Here is a 20,080-nt window from a genome sequence, read left to right as displayed (position 1 = left end):
TCGTTAGCAGATTGGGTAGGCTTCATTAACGGAAAACATTTAGACTAATCTGTTGATATCGGACGTTTTAATAAAGCTGGCAGAAACACGATGGTTTGATTCCCCAGAGCGTAGTTGTCGGGATCCATCAGTTGTCTAAAATAAAGTCTGACATTTGTCTGGAAACAAACAGGCTGTGGGTTTGGCTGGAGAACTGGGACCCACTCTGAGAAAATTACAATCCCGACCCTGAAGTGGAAAAATGCCTTGTTTGTTACAGAAATAAAAACCCGACATCTGTGTGTGCTCTGAAGGAAACGTATAATTTGTAATTTTGGGCGGCGGAATCATTTTGGTTTTGCAATCTGGTCTGTAATCGAGCGGCCAATGATTTAAGATAGAGCCGTGAAACTGAACTCAGTGTTTGCTGGTTTATTCCCAGTATATCTGAACAGGTCTAAAGGAACTAGAGGACTTAACGACACCAATTCTGGCTGTTGGCCCTAATGGGCCCTTTGGTTGTTTATCATTCCCTTTATGAATACCGTTGTACATTCTGTTCTGTACATTATGTCAGATCATAATTTAAGGCCAGCTTAAGGTCCCTTAGGTCGGATTAAAGCCATGCACCTTAGAACAGGGTTTAAAGATGACCTACTGGTCTTATCGCTTACAAGCGCTAGTGTCGATAGTCTACTTTGCAGTGTTCTACAAGTGATTTATGATTTGAAATGCCATTTTTGCCGCTAGAAATGTTTTATTTCCTTTCTGCCAAAAATATGTTAATGCATTTCTATATGAAAGTATACACATTTCTGAACTAGGCCTGTCAGTACTGTTTGATAGTCATGAGACTTTATATCAAGGTGTTTAGCTCCATCCCCTCTTTGGATGCTGTGGTTTCAGGATAATGTGTTACGAGTCTCCATGGAGCAGCTATGTACAGATGCATTTGTCTTTTTGCTGTATAGCACACGTGCCAATCTTCTAATACAACCATGCGTGTATAGCTAGCACTGAGCAAGAAAAGTCCATATAGGTTGTATTGAAATCACTGTCAACCAAAACAAGTTACAGCCATTAGCCTACAAGAGGCTGAGAATCACGTTAAGGTCATGATGCAAGTTTTCTTAATATGGAAAGGCATCACTGCTTCTAGTAAGTATGGTTCAGCTCAAAATGATGATTGCACACTTAAATATCAAGATACCCTGACTGGAATAAATATTGGTTTTCAATCTGCCATGTTGCATTCATTTGATAAGGTTTGATATTCCCCTCAAGGATAATATAAAAGCACACCGGCGCCGAGGCGGCGCTTCAAAAATAACGCCCCCATTATTGCAGACGTACTAGCCCACTCGGCGCGCGCCGCCCAACTAGGCTTCACACCACTGTTCTATTCCCTAGCTTCCCCACCCCTGAAAAAGCGCTTGGTACATACCAGCGTGATACTGTACATATGGAGATTGTTGCACTACATGAATAATTAAACAATGCAAAAATAATGAGCAATGAAAGTTAAGTGTGTAAAGTGACAAAACCGTAAACAAAGTGCCTGACAGTAGATAAAGTAACTGAATTATTGTGGCACATCATTGTAAGCACAGAGGATCATGGGCAGTCATAAATCAACTGGTAAAATGTTATGGTAGCCTATGCCGACCGAGTTTGTTGATCTGCTTCTTTCAAAACATATTACAACGGTGCTGCAGCGCACCGCTTCCTATTGAAGCAAGGGGCGGCTTTTGAACGTGAAATATCAAATCGTGAGTCAAATCACGTCTTAAATTGACATTGAAGCCAAATCTAACAGCAGATGTTGCTCTAGGCTATACCTTCATCAGCTGAACAGTTTCATTCGAAGAAGACAAATACTTCCAAGGACAACATTTTAATTACAAATTATTCCTTTAAACAAAAACCTAGATTTGAGTGTCAACAGCAAACAAAACCAAATTCTAATCTACGTGTAGCCAGCAGCGCCCTTTAATCCACCTCTGAGGATGGGCTACGTCTAAACATGCTATAATATTCTGACAAGTCCTACAAAAACAACAGTGATATAAAGATGAGATTTGACGGAAAATGATTTTATAAAAAGCTTTAATTTCAATAACCAAAAATCAAATAGTAAAAATAAAATAGTCAACCCCCTTCCCCCCTAAAACATGTTGAAGCAGAATAGTGAGCGAACTTTGAGCAGAACATTAAAACAAAAGATGTTGATTTTCTTTTAATCTCCCAACACCGAAAGAGATCCACATTGAAGACACTTCGCCGCGTTGGAGCGTTTATCTGGACTGCTCGACTGAGGAGACAAAAAGACACGCGTTAGAGAAGGCCTTTAAAGACCAATGCACCCATCCCCACCACCAGCTGGGCATTCTGAACGGGTTGGGCGGGCACACACACAACCGCTCAAACGGGACTCTACATGTTAGTTGATCAAATGTAATCCTGGTTTAATCCATGTTTCACCCATGCCAACATGTTTTCTAAAGTACCCTGGCTTAGGCAAACCGCCAGCGATCCTTTTGATGCACTCAGTAGTTGATCTGGAAAGAGTGACCTTTGACCCTAGGCGTGTCCGGCATTTCATTCCTCCCCGATGCGTCACCAGGGAATCCATGACAGGGTCAAGCCTACAATGCCATGTGTCAAATACGAACTCTACATACTGGGAACTTCTTACCCTGGTGGGCCACTGATCGTTACCGAACGACCGTGATTTATTATCAATTTAATTATATATCCTGCGTCGAAACTTAACAAAAAACCCATAACTTAAGATGTATTCATACGATTTCAGAGATCAGTTTAATTGAGGAGCGGCTGCGTTTTTACGATATCTAAATTATACATTCAGGATTTTTTTAAATACTAGTGTAAACCATAACAACTCCCAAGCCTATTCGACACATAAGAAAGTTCCAGAATGTCAACCAATAGCAAACTTTCACCATTTCTGTGGCAGTGAAATGCAGAAGTTAAAGCACATTCCAGTCCACTTAAATGTTCCACTCTCGGCGTGAGAAGGCCACTGGGGCTCAATGTGCTCTACAGTGAGAAGGTATCTACGGTAAATTACTGTAGGTGGAGACGTCCACCTGAAGGCTCTACAGTGAAAAGGCATCGACGGTAACTTACTGTAGGTGGAGATGTCGATCTCGTCGGGGAGCTCGGCCACGTTGACCTCAAAGCGGTCCTGTACGTCGTTCAGGGTCTTGGCGTCCGTCTCGTCCGACACAAAGGTGACGGCGAGGCCCTTGGTCCCGAAGCGTCCAGCACGGGCCACCTGGGGGAGGAGCCAGGTTAGAGCGGGGGAGGAGCCAGGTGATACAGGGGAGGAGCCAGGTTAGAGCGCAACATCGTCGAATGCAACGGAGTCCTTTAACTGACTCTTTTATACGAAACAGATTTATGTTTTAGAGATTCATAAGGAAGTAAAGGTCTAGAACCTTTTAGAAGGAGGCTTAAAATAAAATTGGGTTTGAACCCTGACCTTCTCATCTCTCGGATGATAAGTTCAAGGGTCTTTCGTGCTGGGTCTTCCCCCGTCAACCAGACCGAGCAGGAAAGACCAGGCTGAGGGACAAACTAAAGTTTGTCCAATAAAGAACCGCAAGATACTTAAGAAAACAAACTAGGACTATTTTACATATATGACTTCATGTAATTTTGTCTGGTCGCAATTCAATTTGTACTAGTAACAATGATTACTGCAGATCTCCACCGTTGGTCTTACAGTACAAATATCAAAAGGGAATTGTAGATATGTAGAATTAAATACAGGTGAAAATGTAATTGATATGTCAGCACGGAACAGTAAGAAAGAATATCATTAGCGATATGACTTTGATCAGTAAACAAAATCACTCCTCATCAGCCCTTTGGATTAAACGCTAAAGCCGTCCATAACATGCCCGATATACTGTATACATAATATACTGGTTAGGAGAGCTGATGACCGGACACTATTGACTGACTACAAGACCCGCCTCCCAGCCCCGCCCCCTCACCCTATGCAGGTAGGTGTCAGAGTCCTCGGGCATGTCGTAGTTGAACACAATGTTGACCCTCTCGATGTCCATGCCTCGACCGAACAGGTTGGTGGCCACCAGGATTCTCCTCTGGAAGTCCTTGAACTGCTGGTAGCGGGAGAGCCTGGGGGGTGGGGGGAGTGGAGATTAACCACAGGCACTGGGGGCCAGAGCCCTCCTCACAGGGCTTGCAGGAGAGCAGTTCTTGACCGAGCCTCGTACACAGCGCTATGAAGGAACACTGTGTGGGGCTGAGAAGCCACACTGCCTCGCCATGCACACTAGGCATGACTGTATAGGAAAAGTTCTCCATAACCTAGAGGCAAACACTAACATCATTACACCCTAACTGTAATGTTAAGGACAACTACTGTATAGACCATCCTATTTATTAGATAATTCATATTTATTAGACGTCGGTTCCAACAGACAGATACCAGAACCATATTGTTCTCCTATTCCCTCGATGCTCCCCTGTGGCGTAAGAAGACGTTTCCTCTCAGTAAGAGCCCAGAGGACTGACTGATGGCCTAAAACCAAAGATGTTGTTGTTCCCCCGCCCCCCCCCCCCCTCCGGGCTGCAGACTGACCTCTCTTCCTGGGCCATGCCTCGGTGGATGGCGATGGCGGGGAAGTTCTGCTCCACTAGGAGCTGGGACAGAGCCACGCAGCGCTGAACCGACTTGACGAAGATCACCACCTGCAGGCCGAACAGGGACATGGCGGGTCAGACCCATGGACGGGGACTGGGATTTACATAGGGCCCTTTTCTGATCATAACATGAATCACATTATGCCTGATGCTTCAAGTTCTAACCTCCATGGACTTGGAGGAATGCATTTAATGTTAATAAACAAACATGACTCATTTGAGTCACCTTTAATTCTCATCATTGTCCTGAGACACCCAATTTTACACACTGGGATGACTTTAGATACAATTTCCAAACACATAGGTTGACTCTTTAAAATGTTAATGACTGCTCACCTGGTTGAACTCCAGCACGTCCAGCAGGTCAAAGAGCTTGCGGTTCTTCTCGCTGTCCTTCAGCTTGCAGTAGTACTGCTGCAGGCCGTGGAGGGTCAGCTTCGTCTCGTCGTCCACAAACACCTCCATGGGCTGGAGACAGGAGGAATGAGTCAGGAGAGTGGAGCTCCACACAGGCTCTGGTGTAGGACCGAGCCCATACTAGGGCTGTCACTTTTTATTCGAAGTTCGAATATTCGTTCGAAGGTGGGGTGAAAAGTTCGAATTCGAAGTGTAATTCTCCATTCGAACTGTAAAAATGCGCTATAAAGAAGAGAGCGGCGAGTGGCTTTTCCTCAATAAGGCGGCCCTCCTGGATCCCCGCTTCTCCATGTTAGTCCACCTTTCCCCTGCACAGAAACATCTCGCGACTGAAAGCCTCTCACACGAGCTCATTGAAACGGAGACTGACACTGATCGCACACGACAGGGAGAAAAGTCCGCTGCTGCGCTGGGCAGCCTGTTTGGGGACTTGTACAGCACGGCTGACAGAAGCAGCTGCAGCGGTAACGGAGAGCTGCGAGGCTACTTGTAATTTTCTTTCCGTAAGGAATAAAAAGAGCAGCATGCCGTGTTGGAGGTCGGCCTCACCGATTGTTCGTTTATATAGGCTGTGTGTGCCATGGACGACATGCGCTCCGCATATCGCGCTCCGAGCAGTTATTGTTAATGCGTAAAAGACAGCCGCACTTGTGTGTCGGAGCTTCCTCTTGTGTTTACAAATGTGTTATCAAAGATGTGTTTTTATCCTGTGCTGTTATGAATTCAGTAGGTACACGTGATTTCCACAAGAAATAAAAAGAAACACGACAACGGTCGTTGTGTTTCTTTTTTTTTTTTTAATAGTTCTATGGGGGGGGGGGGGTCGAATGTATTCGAATTAATTATGGACATTCGAAATTCGTTCGAATTTCATTTTTGGAAAAAGTGACAGCCCTAGCCCATGCAGAATCAGCCCATAAGTTTCAGATCTGCCTCCCTCAAAAAAATTATAATTCAGTCACAAAGGGCACATGATCCCCATTTTGGGTAACACTGACCCTCAAATTCGACCTGTATGCCATTAAAACATTATTTATCTTTGCTCTAATTGGTGCTTTGAACAATGTGTAATTAATGCAAAGATAGGTCAACTCAAGAATAGAAAGCAGGGATAAAATATATATATAGCCATTTATGTGTAGCACGAATCTAGTCGAACAATACTGGTATCAAGTTGACTTCGACCTGAACCACAAAAACTGGCGTAACAGCGCATCAGGATATTTAGAGAATCGCAACAAATATCTGCACTCAATACTTAATTTGTTCCATAAAAAAAAAAAGGCGAGTCGAACATCCCCCAGAAGAGCAATTCAAAACGGGCCTAGGACCAGCTACTCACGTCTTGCATGAACTTCCTGCAGACGGGCCGGACCTCCTTGCTGAGCGTGGCGCTGAACATCATGCACTGCTTCTCGTGGGGCGTGAGTCTGAAGATCTCCTGCACGTCGTGCCTCATGTCTGTCACACAGGGAGGGGGGGGCACGGTTGTTAGCATTCATCTTTTACAAGCCAGTGTGAAATAAACATGCAGCCACGGGTTGGATACGCAGCCGTGCATTTTGCCCTCCAGCTAGAGGAGAGAATCCAGCCAGCGTTGGCAGGCACTACTATTTGGCCCACAACGCTTCACAGATGACTGCAGGAGCCCGGGTTGTCCGGCTGCAACCCACCTCAAACTGGCTTCAGACCCATTTCTTCGGACTAATGTAGCTATTGTAGGACGCTTACAACTTTATTGGGTTTGACGGATATAAGTCCATTTAATACATGAAGACCTCACTGAGCCAGAAGTCCAACCCCAGCTGCTGATTAATGAGATGCAACTTTAGAGCAAACTGTTACTTGTGTACAAAGACAAATACGACCATCATCTGTAAGGCCACCATACTAGGGCCGGTTGTACATTCAGGAAACCTATTCATTTAGAAAGGCCCTTCCTACTAGAGGCATCTGATGAATTTAAAGCCATACTGCCATGTTGAACACTGCAGCGAACACTTTAAATTATCAATTCTCAGTGGATCTGGTCATTGAAGATTAGTTTAGAAGCATTTCCCAACTTAAGTAAAAGATAATTTTCCAGGTATGTAAACCAGTGTGTAGCCTCACCGAGCTGCTCCAGCATCTTGTCGCACTCGTCCAGGACAAAGTGCTTGATGTGCTTCAGGACCAGGGACTTCCCGCGGATCAGGGCCAGCGTGCGGCCAGGCGTCCCGACCACAATGTGGGGGCAGTTCTTCTTCAGCACCTCCTCGTCCTTCTTGATGGCCATGCCGCCGAAGAACACGGCCGCTCGCACCGTGGGCATGTACTTGGAGAAGCGCTCGTACTCCTTGCTGATCTGGAAGGCCAGCTCCCTCGTGTGGCACATGACCAGAACGGAGACCTAGGGGGAGAACCGGGTCAGTGGACGTTCCCTGTGGTCCTGGCTCATGCTAAATTAAAGAACCACTCAATCCTATTGACGATATGTTGGATATTGGTTGCAAGATTGTCAACCAATTCAAATTTTAGATTATAATCTGTTCACAGATGTGCACAAATCAAGGTGAAAGGGAGAATTGGCTTTCTAGACTTTTTTTGTATTCAAACTATCATGTGACCGGCATCTGTGTTCACGTTATTGTCTATCAACAGTGAAAACTAGCCTACCTAGCACGAGTAAACAAAAAAAAATGTTATGGTTTCAAATTTGAATTTAGGGTCGACAAAAACATTAATATCAGAGGGGATATATATATTTCCTGTCTATCTACCCCATTGCACATTTATGTTTAGTTTATTTTATGTACATTCTTAGCAGATATGTTTTTGTTCTTATATTGTCCATAACTTATTTATTTATCTATCTATTTTTAGTCGTGTTTGTCATTGTTATGTCTGCTCTACGTGCCATACCTTTAATTGCCCCCTGGGGATAAATAATGTTATCTTGAATCTTAGCCGTGTAAACTGCTGTAACTTGTTTGTGGTTCAGTAAACTGCATTTGTCAAATTCCTGAAGATCACTTTATTAGAAAGTAGAGTTAGCCTAAACTGCTCGGCTTAGAGACTTTATTGCTAAGATTTTTAACGATGCAAAGCAGTAGCCCAGCAATCTGTAAGTCACACATCTCATCGATGAACTAAGTCTCTTCATGAAGCATTAGTTCAGTTACAAATTGTTCTTCCTATGACCCATAGTTAAATGCAAGCATTAAGCAACCGATTTAGGCCAATTCAAAAAGGTGCCTTGGCCAAGATCAACAGCCTGCTTAATTAATCTACCCAAATAGATGATTTTTTGATCAACATGACAATACAGCCTTTAAGGTAGAGCCCCACGCTGTTGATGATTTTCTTGTTCTTGCATCCCCTAGTGTACGACATAGCATCACAGTGTGTGATTCATAGTCCCTGCACATACCTGTCCATCAACGGGCTCAATCTGCTGCAGGGTGGCGAGCACGAACACAGCTGTCTTGCCCATACCGGACTTTGCCTGGCACAGGATGTCCATGCCCAGGATGGCCTGGGGGATGCACTCGTGCTGCACTGGAACGGGAAAACACTGCAGCTTAGTACGGGACGTCAGCTCCACAGATTCAGTCTTGCAGGACGGGGGCAGGAGAACGACGTTGTTGCGCTGCTGACTACCAGCACTGGTACCAGACCGACATTGTACACTGCATACAGTAACCTCCCAATCCCTACACTGTTAACATGCTGCAATAGAACACCAGTGCTATAAATGTTACTGCTTCACCATTGATTTAAATTATGTTGCATATTTTTATCTTGTTTTGCACTGCTTCCGTTGCAACGACTTTTTCCTTTCACTGTTGCTTCAGATAAAGCATCCAGTTAAAGAATGAATAGTATCGGCCCAATGTAGACGGCCTCGTAGACGAGAGCAAATAGACGATGGAGCCATCAGTGTGTAGTGTACTCATTCAAAGCAACAGGGTATTCAGATTCATGCCCTTAACGAGCTGCTCAAGGATGCCTACAGTTAAACAAAGGCCATGGGGGGATTGAACCCAGAACCTTCTCTGATGGGAGTCAAATGCGCACATCAACACGACTATCTTGACCTCGCCCATCACACCATCCGTCACCTGGAGACCCAGCGGTACATTATTACTGAAATGATACAGCAGGAGACCATGATGTACGTATGATTGTGTAGCATCTTACCCTAGCTATCTTTGTTGCATACAGATGGGTTAACCTAACGCTTGTTAGTGTTTGGCACTTGTTTCTCTGAACCTCCTTACTGTACCGACTGAAATATATTGTTGTTTCTTTTTCTCTTCTGACAAATGGGCCCTCTGTTTATATCAAACACACCCAACCACACATCTTCTAGAGACCCAGGTGTACATCACTACTGAACCGGCAAAACAAGCAGAGCGAGCCTCACCTTCTGAGGGATGCTCGAAGCCACAGTCCACGATTGCCCTGAGGAGCTCCGGCTTCAGCAGGAAGTCCCGGAACCCAGAGCTGTGGATGGACACGTAGGACCCCTTCACCTCCTTCTTCAAGGTCTGGGTGGCCTCTGGGACCCCCTGGGGCTCCTCGTCCTCCTCGTAGTCCAGCAGCTCATTGTCGTTCTCAGCCATGGTGTCCTGTGAGGGTCAAAGTAAAACAAACAACTGATCAACAAGAGACTTCGGTGAAGTTTCGGTGTTAACTTTGAAACTTGATTCTGGTCTACAAAACTAAATGACGCTTTATCAAACACACCCGTGGTTACCAGCTGTAGGTTTGACCCGGCTTAAACACATTTTAAGTTGAATCTTCAGATAGAAATTTATTTGTGCTCACGTTATGCATGTCTGATATAGCGTTTAACTATCTGTGATAAAGTCCATGTATGATAGTTAACACATATTTTTTAACTTTGAACTCACCATTATTGGAGGTTGAAGTTGATCCGAAAGAACCGAACAGTCAGATCGGCTTTTTAGGATAACTGGAGACAAAATGGTCGATGTGTGAGTAAAACTCACTATCAAAAACACAAACAAGGAATACTAGAACAGATCTTGGGCTGATAATTAACCAAAGGAAAGCCCGAATATCTGAGTTGTATTACGGCTTCTTTAGCTAGCCCTACACAACAAACACACGGAGAACCAACTACACATTACAGGGTGGTTAGCTCTGGCTTATACTCGAAATAAAGACTACATGAACTTCTCCGACGGTCGAAACCCTACTTTGCAAAGATATTCAGTCATTCAAACGCACCAACATACATAATAGCTTCGGGTCCTTAGCTAGGCTACATCGTTAGCATCGGTAGCTAGCTCGGTGACTTACTTGCAAGAAACGACACGCATTATTATAAATATACTAGAAAAGAGCGCCCTGATAAACCCCAAAACATAAAGCCTATCGTTTGCGTTAAACATACGATGTTTTCTGCGGCTCCGTAGAACTTAATAGGTCCAATTGTCTGGTAGTCTTACCTTAAAGATGGTACGTATTGAACACGCAAGAATCAACACCGCATGGGCAGGCCTCAACACGGAACTACCACCTCCTTTAAATGCGCCCTTCAGATTGGTCCTCTCAGACGCCTATCTGCGGACACGGAGCGCACCACCGCCACGATTGGACGAATCATTATGCCAATCATCAAACAGCTGGAGCCTTGACGAAAGAAGCGGGATGCCCTCCGACAATGGAGCCGACAAAACACACGCACACACACACACACACACACACACACACACACACACACACACACACACACACACACACACACACACACACACACACACACACACACACACACACACACACACACACACACACACACACACACACACACACACATTACACGATGTCAATATCCATTCAGATTACTTTATTAATCCAAAGGAACAAAAAAAAATCATATTTAATGTGAGGAATATAAAAAAAGATATATTTATTGTTTGTACATTGTTAACATTTGTTTGCATGTTTTTTCATAGACGACCACCAATACCGACATAACTCAACAAGATAAAAAGGATGTGATTTTAGTATGAACAATAAAACAGCAGTAAGGTACTGACTCTGGGACATCACAGTCAATATGTTTAGCCTTAATGGAATTTATTTTATTTAATTGCTATCATCCACAAAAAATATTTCCTTAATTTAGCCTATTTACCATGATTTATTATTGACCGTTAGATTTTTTGAAGACACAACATTCAAATCAACTTTAATTCCACCTCGGAGCCGACGGTAAACAAATCTGCCGCATGACAAAAAACATCACGGCTCAATATTTAATCCATCGCGTTATTAATGGCGTTAAGCGGACCCGTTCAAAGGCCGCGTTGTGGAGTCTACTCAGCGCTCTGGCGGATGATGAATGGAGATCGTTTACGGATGAAAGCTGGAGTCCGGCGCTGGCAGCACTTAGCTCCGTTAGCCCGCGCTTCCTGGCTGCTCCTGTTGGTTTTCAACCGCCTCTACAAACACCGCGCCCCCCTCCACGCACGAACACACACGCTCGCAAACTCTCACACACCCCCATACGTAGACGCACAAACACAGAGAAACACAGAGAAACACAGAGAAACACACACACACACACACACACACACACACACACACACACACACACACACACACACACACACACACACACACACACACACACACACACACACACACACACACACACACACACACACACACACACCTCTACAAACAACCCCTCCCAGCGCTCGGAGCTTCTAAAGCCCCCATTGAAGCCTGATTGACTCCGCGTCGGGGACCCACCAGAATGAGCCCACATCCGACTGCTGGGTCAGAGTATTCCCGCTCCTCCATGACGAGGAAAACAAACAATTAGAGCAGCAGAATTAGAGCCAGGTATGAGGAATGTACCGGCCGGGTGTGTAGGGTGTATAAGAGGTGACTGGGTTAGGAACATACCCAAATGATAGCACCATTGGTGGCCTGTAGTCTCTGAAATAGGCTAGTCTCAAAGATATAGTCACTATGATGAGTCTCCAGATCCGAAAGAGTCTGTATATCTCAGATAAATCCGTATGTCAGACGGATTCCCCCTAACCGGTGAACGCCACCTCACAGACTACAGATCAGAGTGAGACGAAGCCACAAGGGCCGAAGGCCACACAACCGCCAGTCAGACCTTCGAGGCCAGAGAGGATCAGCCTTGATTGCAACGAGAAGCCTTTCTTTACAATCACTGCAGCAATAACACGCAGAGTAGGAATACAATTATTTGCGGCTTGATTCCTCCGTCTCTATATCGATATAATAACTGATGTTAATGTTGTTGTTCTCGCTGGGTCGGTCCTCACATATGTGTGACACCAAACGGGACATATTCTCTGATATAGTCTCTATGATGTAGTCTCTACGATGCTGTCTCTATGATATCGTCCCTATGATGTCGTCTCTATGAACCATCTCTATGATGTAGTCTCTACGATGCTGTCTCTATGATGTAGTCTCTACGATGTCGTCTCTATGAACCATCTCTATGATGTAGTCTCTATGATGCTGTCTCTATGATATCGTCTATATGATGTAGTCTCTACGATGCTGTCTCTATGATATAGTCTCTATGATATAGTCTCTACGATGCTGTTTCTATGATATCGTCCCTATGATGTCGTCTCTATGAACCATCTCTATGATGTAGTCTATGATGCTGTCTCTATGATATCGTCTCTATGATGTAGTCTCTATGAAGCATCTCTTTGATGTAGTCTCTATGATGCTGTCTCTATGATATAGTCTCTACGATGTAGTCTCTACGATGCTGTCTCTATGATATCGTCCCTATGATGTCGTCTCTATGAACCGTCTCTATGATGTGGTCTCTCTGATATATTCTCTACGATGACGTCTCTATGCTTCAGTCTCTATGAACCCGGCTCTATATCCGGGACTCCAGGGCTGAGTGGAAGTTCCACTGGTTGGTGGAGAACCGTGGGAACGTCCCGGAGCCTGGACGGGACGGGGGGAAGATGCCAGAACCGGGTCGGGACGGGGGGCCTGAGGGGGGGGCGGGGGTCTGGACCAGGAGGTCCCGGGCCCAGCAGGGCAGGGTGCGGAGCAGGCGGTCCTCCACCACCAGACCCCCGGCGCCCCCGCCACTGCCCCGCAGCCCAGGGCAGGTGGCCAGCTCGGGGGGGAGGTCCTCCAGGGGGTTGCCCCTCAGGTCCAGCCGGCAGAGTAGCCCCAGGCGGCCCACGGCGGGCGGCAGGGCCCCCAGGGCGTTGTGGGCGGCGCCGAGGACCCGGAGCTCCGAGCAGCAGAACAGCTCGGCGGGGAGCTGCTCCAGCCGGTTCTCGCTGAGGTCCAGCTCCGCCAGCCGCCGCAGCTCCCCCACGGCGGGGGGCAGCGCCCGCAACAGGTTCCCCCCGAGGAGGAGCCTCCTCAGGCTGGGCAGCGTGAACAGCGCCGGGGGCAGGCTCTGGAGCTGGTTGAAGGCCAGGTCCAGGAGCTCCAGCCCCCGCAGCGCCCCCACGCCGGGCGGCAGCAGCAGCAGGCGGTTGTGGTCCAGCGTGAGGCCGGTGAGCGCCCGAAGCGGCCCCAGCCCCGGGGGCTCCTCCAGGCTCCGCAGGTCGTTGTGGCCCAGGTCCAGGGTCCGGAGGCGGGGCAGGGCGGCCAGCCCGCCAGGCAGCCGGTCCAGACGGCAGTCCCTGAGCCGCAGCTCGGCCAGGCCGGCCAGGCGCTTCAGCCCGCCGGAGGGCAGCAGGCGCAGCCCCCCGTTGTGGAGTTCCAGGCGGGCCAGGCCCCCCGCCACCTCGGCCAGCTCCGCGGGGATCCTCTGCAGGGCGCCCCGCAGCACCAGCACCCGCAGGCGGCGCAGCGGGCGCAGGCTGCCCAGGGCCCAGCCGCGGCCCCCCGGCCCCTCGCAGCCCAGCGGGCCGGACAGGTGCAGCTGGTGGAGGCTGCGGAGGCTGTAGACCCAGGCGGGGAGCTCCGAGGCGGCGCTGAAGGACAACTGAAGGACCTCCAGGTGCTCCTGCAGGAACGCCAGCGCCCCGGGCTCCAGCGCCAGGGGGCAGTGGTCCAGGTGGAGCTCCCTGAGGACCACACACACGGGGGGGAACACACACCAGAGGAACACACACACACACACACACACACACACACACACACACACACACACACACACACACACACACACACACACACACACACACACACACACACACACACACACACAAGAGGGACACACATCACAGGAACACACACCAGGAGAACACACACCAGAGGATGGGGGGGATTATCAAGACCTACTCAGGATGCTTTGCATTTGGAATAAGGAAGATGCACACTGTGTGTATGTGTATGTGTGCGCTTGCGCTTGCGTGCGTGTGTGTGGCGGACCTGAGTGAGGCCATGGCAGCGACCTGCGCGCCGAGCCGTGCGTGGGCGACCCGCTCCAGTCGCAGCGTCCGCAGGTGTCCCAGGGTGTAGAGGGCGGGGGGCAGGCGGGGCAGGGCCCCCAAGGTCAGCCCAGGGCCCCCCTCGGGGTCCTCCACCACCAGGGCCCGCAGCTCCTCGGGCCCCCAGCGCCTCTCCAGGTTCTCCTCCAGCAGGCGCGTCTCGCTGACGGGGGACAGGAAGACGGAGAGGCGCTGGGCCAGTAGGGGGTCGTACTGGTCCGCCATGTGCAGCAGGAAGGCCAGGTCGTTGGTGAGGTCCGGGACGTCTCCCAGAGGGATGGGGTCCCGGGGCACGCTAAAGGAGTACTGCCTCAGGGAGCTGGACAGGGGACAGAGAGTTTGAACTGGACCAGGGGTTAACAGTTAAAGAGCCAGTGAGCTCACTGAATCAGAACTATTCAACTCTATGGCTGGGTTGCACCAACATGGATTAAATTAATCCTGGTTTAGGGTTAATCTAGGGTTAGTAAATCTAGGTTTAAACTGGTTTATAATTAATCCGAGATGCGTGGCTGATCCAACCTTCCCATTGAGGCATATGACAGATTCTTTGGTGAATCTATACCGCTGTGAAAACTCGCTATTTTCGTAAAATTCCATTGGATTTAACCTATCTCTAATTTTCCTGCATGGGAACTCTTTCCTCTAACGCCATCCAGCGAAGATATGCAGCCATGTTGTCAAGAAAACAGCGATAAACCTAACATAAACCTCCTCCAGAGGTGGTTTAAATATAACTGTTAAACCAGGATTAAACTAGGTTTGAAATTGCTGGTGCAACGGATTTCAATTTATTCTCAGTTTAAATGGAGTTTAACTGAGATTACCAAAGGGTTAAATATAACCAGGACTAATATTAAACTATGTTTAAACCAGGTTAGAGTTTGGTGCAACACGGTTAACATTTAAACCTTGAATTAATCCAGTTTAAGAGTTAATCCATGTTGGTGCAACCCAGCCTAATACTACTACTAATAGATGACTATTATCTATAATAATAGTAGTACTACTACAATATAGGAGGGAGAGGAGGAGGAAGAGGAAAATGAGGAGGAAGAGGAGAAAGAGGACCAAGGGGAGGAGGAAGATGAAGACAAGGTGGAGCATGAGGTGGAGGAGGAGATGTGGCGTGAGGTGGAGGTTCAGGCGGACCTGTGTGCGATCCAGCCCAGGGCGTAGAGGTTGAGCAGGCCGTAGGAGGCCAGCAGCAGCAGGTAGGCCAGCAGCAGCTTGTGGAGCAGTGAGGCCAGGGTGTGGGCGCACTGGAAGGTGCTGTAGCCCAACAGCTCGCCCTCCTTCCCGGGGTGACACACGTGGGTGAAGGCCATGGAGCCCAGCAGGGGCGCGCTGAGCCCCACGATCAACCCCGACGCCAGAAGCTTGAAGAGCGTCTGGGACACGTACACCTGAGGACAAAGAGCAGTGCATGCTGGGAGACACCTGAGGACACAGAGCAGTGCATGCTGGGAGACACCTGAGGACACAGAGCAGGGCATGCTGAGAGAACCTGAGGACACAGAGCAGTGCATGCTGGGAGAACCTGAGGACCCAGAGCAGTGCATGCTGGGAGACACCTGAGGACACAGAGGAGGGCATGCTGGGAGACACCTGAGTACACAGAGCAGTGCATGCTGGGAGATACCTGAGGACACAGAGCAGTGCATGCTGGGAGAACCAGAAGACACAGAGCAGTGCATGCTGGGAGGACCGTTGTTCTGGGTGGATCGTTACTGTTGTACTGTTTGTTAATTAAGACTCACTTTGATCCACAGTGACTGACAGTAGATGTTGGGTACATGTCATTAGGCAGCAGGTTGGGGTAGACTGCGGACATTGGGGAATCGAACTCGGTGCTTCTTAGCTGAGAGCCCACACAACCGAGAAAACACCCACACACACACAACCACACCCACAGACACCCAAACCCACACCTATACACACCAACAGCCACACCCCCAACCCCACCCAGCACCTCTGAGCCGAGAGCCACTACAAGACCCTGCCTCTGTGGCGGGAAGGTTCCATGGACATCGATTCATTTAGAAAAGGCTTCTAGATGCCTTCCTGAAGAGGCTGAGGACAATCAAAGGCGAGCGTTCCTATTGGTCGCTTGCCGCTGCAGAGCCCCGCCCCTACCTTGTAGATGACGTCGGAGCTCTCGCAGTGCGCCCGGAACTTGCGGACCCTCTCGAAGAGCGCCCGGGCCTGCTCGCTGTCGCTGCGGTCCAGGCTGACCCCGCCCTGCCCCGCCCGCTCTCCCGCCCCCGCAGCCGGGGCCACGCCCCTGGGGCCGGGGGGCGGGGCCACGGAGGGAGGGACGGGGCCTAGAGGAGCCGTCGCCCTCCCAAGCGAGGGACTGTCGGTGCCGGAGTCCACGCTGTAGCGGTGGCGGGCGTGGGGAGGGGTGGGTGTGCCCGGGGGCGGTGCCTTGTGGTCCCTAAACCCCGCCCCCTCCGGCGGCTTGGCCGTGGTCTCGTGCAGCGCGGCATGTGAGAGGGAGCGTGTTGTCCACGGCGACTCCACGCACTTGGCGAGCACGGCCAGGAAGTGCTCGACGCGGGCGGAGGTGAGCGGGAGGTGGAGCCAGAAGGAGCCGCTGGCCAATAGGAGCAGAGTCTGCAGCAGGGCCATGTAGGGTGAGAAGCGGGAGTACCATGGCAACGCCTGGTGGTAACACACCTGGAGACAAGAGACGGCAGAATGGACACAAAAACACACCCATAATCCCACATGATCATAGGATCAAACACCTGCCAACACACACACACACACACACACACACACACACACACACACACACACACACACACACACACACACACACACACACACACACACATGATTCTGTAGGATGACATATATACGCAAACACAAACACACACACACACACACACACACACACACACACACACACACACACACACACACACACACACACACACACACACACACACACACACACATCATCATCATATAGGATCAAATATACATAGGCCCTACTTGCGCACAAAGACCCACAGCGATACAGACACAGCCGCATACACACTTGTGACCTACCTGACTGATGAAGACGTACTGCTGATAGACCAGAGGTTTGCGCTTTGCCGGCCGGGCTGACGTCTCTCCGCTCGGGTTGATTTCCACGGGCACACCGCCACCTGCGGGCGAGCTGTGGTTAGTGCGGGTGTCGGTGGAGGAGGCGGCGGTAGCAGCGGCGTCCACCACGGGGAGACACACCACCTTGTCCCGGGAGAGGAGCACGGTGCCGGCCAGGACGGACAGCATGAGCATGAGGACCACCAGGCAGTCCATGAAGACCTCCCACCAGGGCTTGAGCAGCTTGGAGCCGCTGGAGGGCTCGTGGAGGCACGTCAGCTCCGATAGGGCGAACATGGCGACGTCCTGGGAATTTTATGAACTGTAGTTATAACATGTCCAATATAAACCCTCTTCGGAAATACACCATGAACCAATATGAGTCCGCCCCCAAGTTTCGTTATTTCCTGGGTGGTTTGAGGACGTTTTCATCCTTCAGACTGTCTGGGTTAAAGTTTAAAGATAAGTAAAAGTTTGTCAATGCGTGCACCTTGCACGGTACTGCTTGGCGCGTTGGCTGCGATGACGTCGCTCGGACCTGCAGCACCAGATCCACTTACCTCCTCCTCTCTGGTCCTTCACCGTCCGAACACAGCCGTGGTCTCCGGTGCTGAATTCCAGTCCGGTCCGGTTCCACGGTGAACGGTCCCTAACTTCAGAGAGTGGGGGTTCCCAAGGGGATGAATCTCTCCCGGTTGGCATGGAGAAGGAGCCTGCCGGGGCAAGCATCTCACTCTCAGGAGTGACTTAAAACCAAACCAAGCCATTCACAGTCCGTCCACGTCCATTCACGTTGGTGTTATTATTTTCCAGTTGCTGATCTGAGGGGATATACTCTGTGGTTGTGTGTTCGGGCCCCCAGCGGGCGGTAGGACTGGCTGGCTCCTAATTTGCTCCCTAATTATTGGGAATTAACAGTAACAAAAGGCCTACAGTGAATAACCAACTACTAACTGCTGCTGATACGTTTACACACGCAGGTTATGTAACCATTTCCCTTTGTCTTTTTGACGAAATATGAGTGTCCGTGTGTGTGTGTGTGTGTGTGTGTGTGTGTGTGTGTATGTGTGTGTGTGTGTGTGTGTGTGTGTGTGCGCGCGCGCGTGCGTGTGTGCGTGCATGCATGCGTGCGTGTGAGTAAAGCGAGAGAGAGGATATTTTATTATATTATTAAATCACTTTTTGTATTATAGAATAAAAATAGTATCGTGCTATGTTCAATTACATAGGATATAATGACATATTATTTGACATTATATAGCCTTAATCTATATCTTTTCATAACGGAGTCGGTTGGTCTTCTCGGATGGTGGTCGCAGTGCATCACAGCTGCACTAGAAGGCGCTGTTTCCTCATGCTGATCGCAGACGTTTGGCTTGACGTCATGCTTGTTGGGTCTTACAATTTAGTGCAAGACGCAACAAACTGCGAGGTGAGGAGCAATCGGGTCATTTCTCATAGAAATATCGGATGTTTGTATTGTTTAGAAGAGTTTGTAGACGATTACTCCATCCGTCCTCTGCTGCTGTTTGCTGAGCGGCTCGAGGCCTGTGGCTTCACACTCACCGGGCCCTGATCACGATGTGGCCAAGACATCACACCTCAACACCCCTCATCACACTGCAACGCCCTGGGCCCCGGCCCGGGCCACGTGCCTGCCCCGTGAGAGTCTATAAAGTTTCACTGGAGCATCTATTAGAGATATAAACAAATCAGTTATGAAACCAACACAGAAACACATCTCAAGATCAGGACGGTACCTCGATTTGACATTTATGGATCAAAGGATCTACTTCACATGGAGAAGGCTTTCTGAGAAAAAATGAAAGAGTTCTGGGTGTTGGCTTTCTCTTGCATATATCTTGCATAGATGCACACTACCTGCAACCAAATCTACCCTTGAGTACAAATAAAGTTACACTTCCCCCTCTTCCCCCCTCCTCTCCTCTCCTCCCCTCTCCTCCTCCTCCTCTACTCCTCCTGCCCCTCCCCCTCCTCCCCTCCCTCCTCCACACTAACCACAGAGCCAGCACAGCTTGCTGCAGGATGTTCTATGTTCTAAGATAACATTTAACTACCGTTGATTTGTGGTGTTAAGACCCAGTGGCGTGGGTTGAGAACACGTTTTAGGTTTATTATCATTACTAGAACAGCAGCAGTCACACATGGCAAAGGCATTCAAATAAACGAGATATAGGCTACTTCAGGGCTTCGTTATCTACTAGTGCTGTATTGCTTTCGTTTCTACAAAGGAACCCAGAGTATTGTTGTGGCTTTGAATAACTACACATTTCGAGGTGACGGGGTCCTAGCCGTCAATCACACCTTTACATTGCCCACAATTCTCAGAAACGAAAGAAATCTAATCAAATCTGAGTCGGGTCGTCACGGGGACAGAGAGGAAGACGCAACGACTTAAACAACGCAAACATCTGAACCCTCCTCTGGCTCCTGCTCTACGGTGAGTTTACACT

At 48.9% G+C, this 20,080-nt stretch overlaps 3 protein-coding genes across 5 annotated transcripts in view; 1 reads left to right on the top strand and 2 right to left on the bottom strand.

The window, feature by feature from the left end:
• Positions 1-1,857: 1,857 nt before the first annotated feature.
• ddx39ab (DEAD (Asp-Glu-Ala-Asp) box polypeptide 39Ab) lies at positions 1,858-10,766 on the bottom strand. Of its 3 annotated transcripts, none has more exons than XM_030337714.1 (11): positions 10,548-10,766; positions 9,987-10,048; positions 9,497-9,701; positions 8,501-8,628; positions 7,204-7,480; positions 6,434-6,552; positions 5,011-5,142; positions 4,613-4,722; positions 4,002-4,146; positions 3,130-3,277; positions 1,858-2,290 (listed from the first exon to the last, which is right to left on the bottom strand). In XM_030337714.1, exons 2-11 carry the CDS (start codon positions 9,987-9,989, stop codon positions 2,274-2,276), a joined length of 1,284 nt encoding a protein of 427 aa, XP_030193574.1. In that variant the 5' UTR covers positions 9,990-10,048; positions 10,548-10,766; the 3' UTR covers positions 1,858-2,273. The 3 variants fall into 3 exon arrangements, with proteins under 3 accessions (XP_030193574.1, XP_030193577.1, XP_030193585.1); XM_030337717.1 differs by lacking the exon at positions 10,548-10,766 and adding an exon at positions 10,493-10,535; XM_030337725.1 differs by lacking the exon at positions 10,548-10,766 and having other exon boundaries at positions 9,987-10,067.
• A 1,871-nt stretch (positions 10,767-12,637) lies between these two features.
• si:ch211-106h11.1 (volume-regulated anion channel subunit LRRC8E) lies at positions 12,638-18,299 on the bottom strand. The gene is made up of 6 exons (XM_030337703.1): positions 18,167-18,299; positions 17,568-17,912; positions 16,647-17,189; positions 15,663-15,916; positions 14,452-14,829; positions 12,638-14,144 (listed from the first exon to the last, which is right to left on the bottom strand). The coding sequence occupies exons 2-6, from the start codon at positions 17,901-17,903 to the stop codon at positions 12,989-12,991; spliced, it is 2,667 nt and encodes an 888-aa protein (XP_030193563.1). The 5' UTR covers positions 17,904-17,912; positions 18,167-18,299; the 3' UTR covers positions 12,638-12,988.
• Positions 18,300-19,639: 1,340 nt separating this feature from the next.
• Positions 19,640-20,080, top strand: part of LOC115529154 (zinc finger protein 221) — a 28,111-nt gene continuing 27,670 nt past the window's right edge. Inside the window, exon 1 of the mRNA XM_030337689.1 lies at positions 19,640-20,067. The gene's annotated coding sequence lies outside the window, so the exon portion shown is untranslated. The remainder of the gene's footprint in view (positions 20,068-20,080) is intronic.

The sequence above is a fragment of the Gadus morhua genome, chromosome 2, assembly GCF_902167405.1.
Source record: "Gadus morhua chromosome 2, gadMor3.0, whole genome shotgun sequence".
Classification (NCBI taxonomy): domain Eukaryota; kingdom Metazoa; phylum Chordata; class Actinopteri; order Gadiformes; family Gadidae; genus Gadus; species Gadus morhua.
This window is presented reverse-complemented; position numbering and strand designations above follow the sequence as displayed.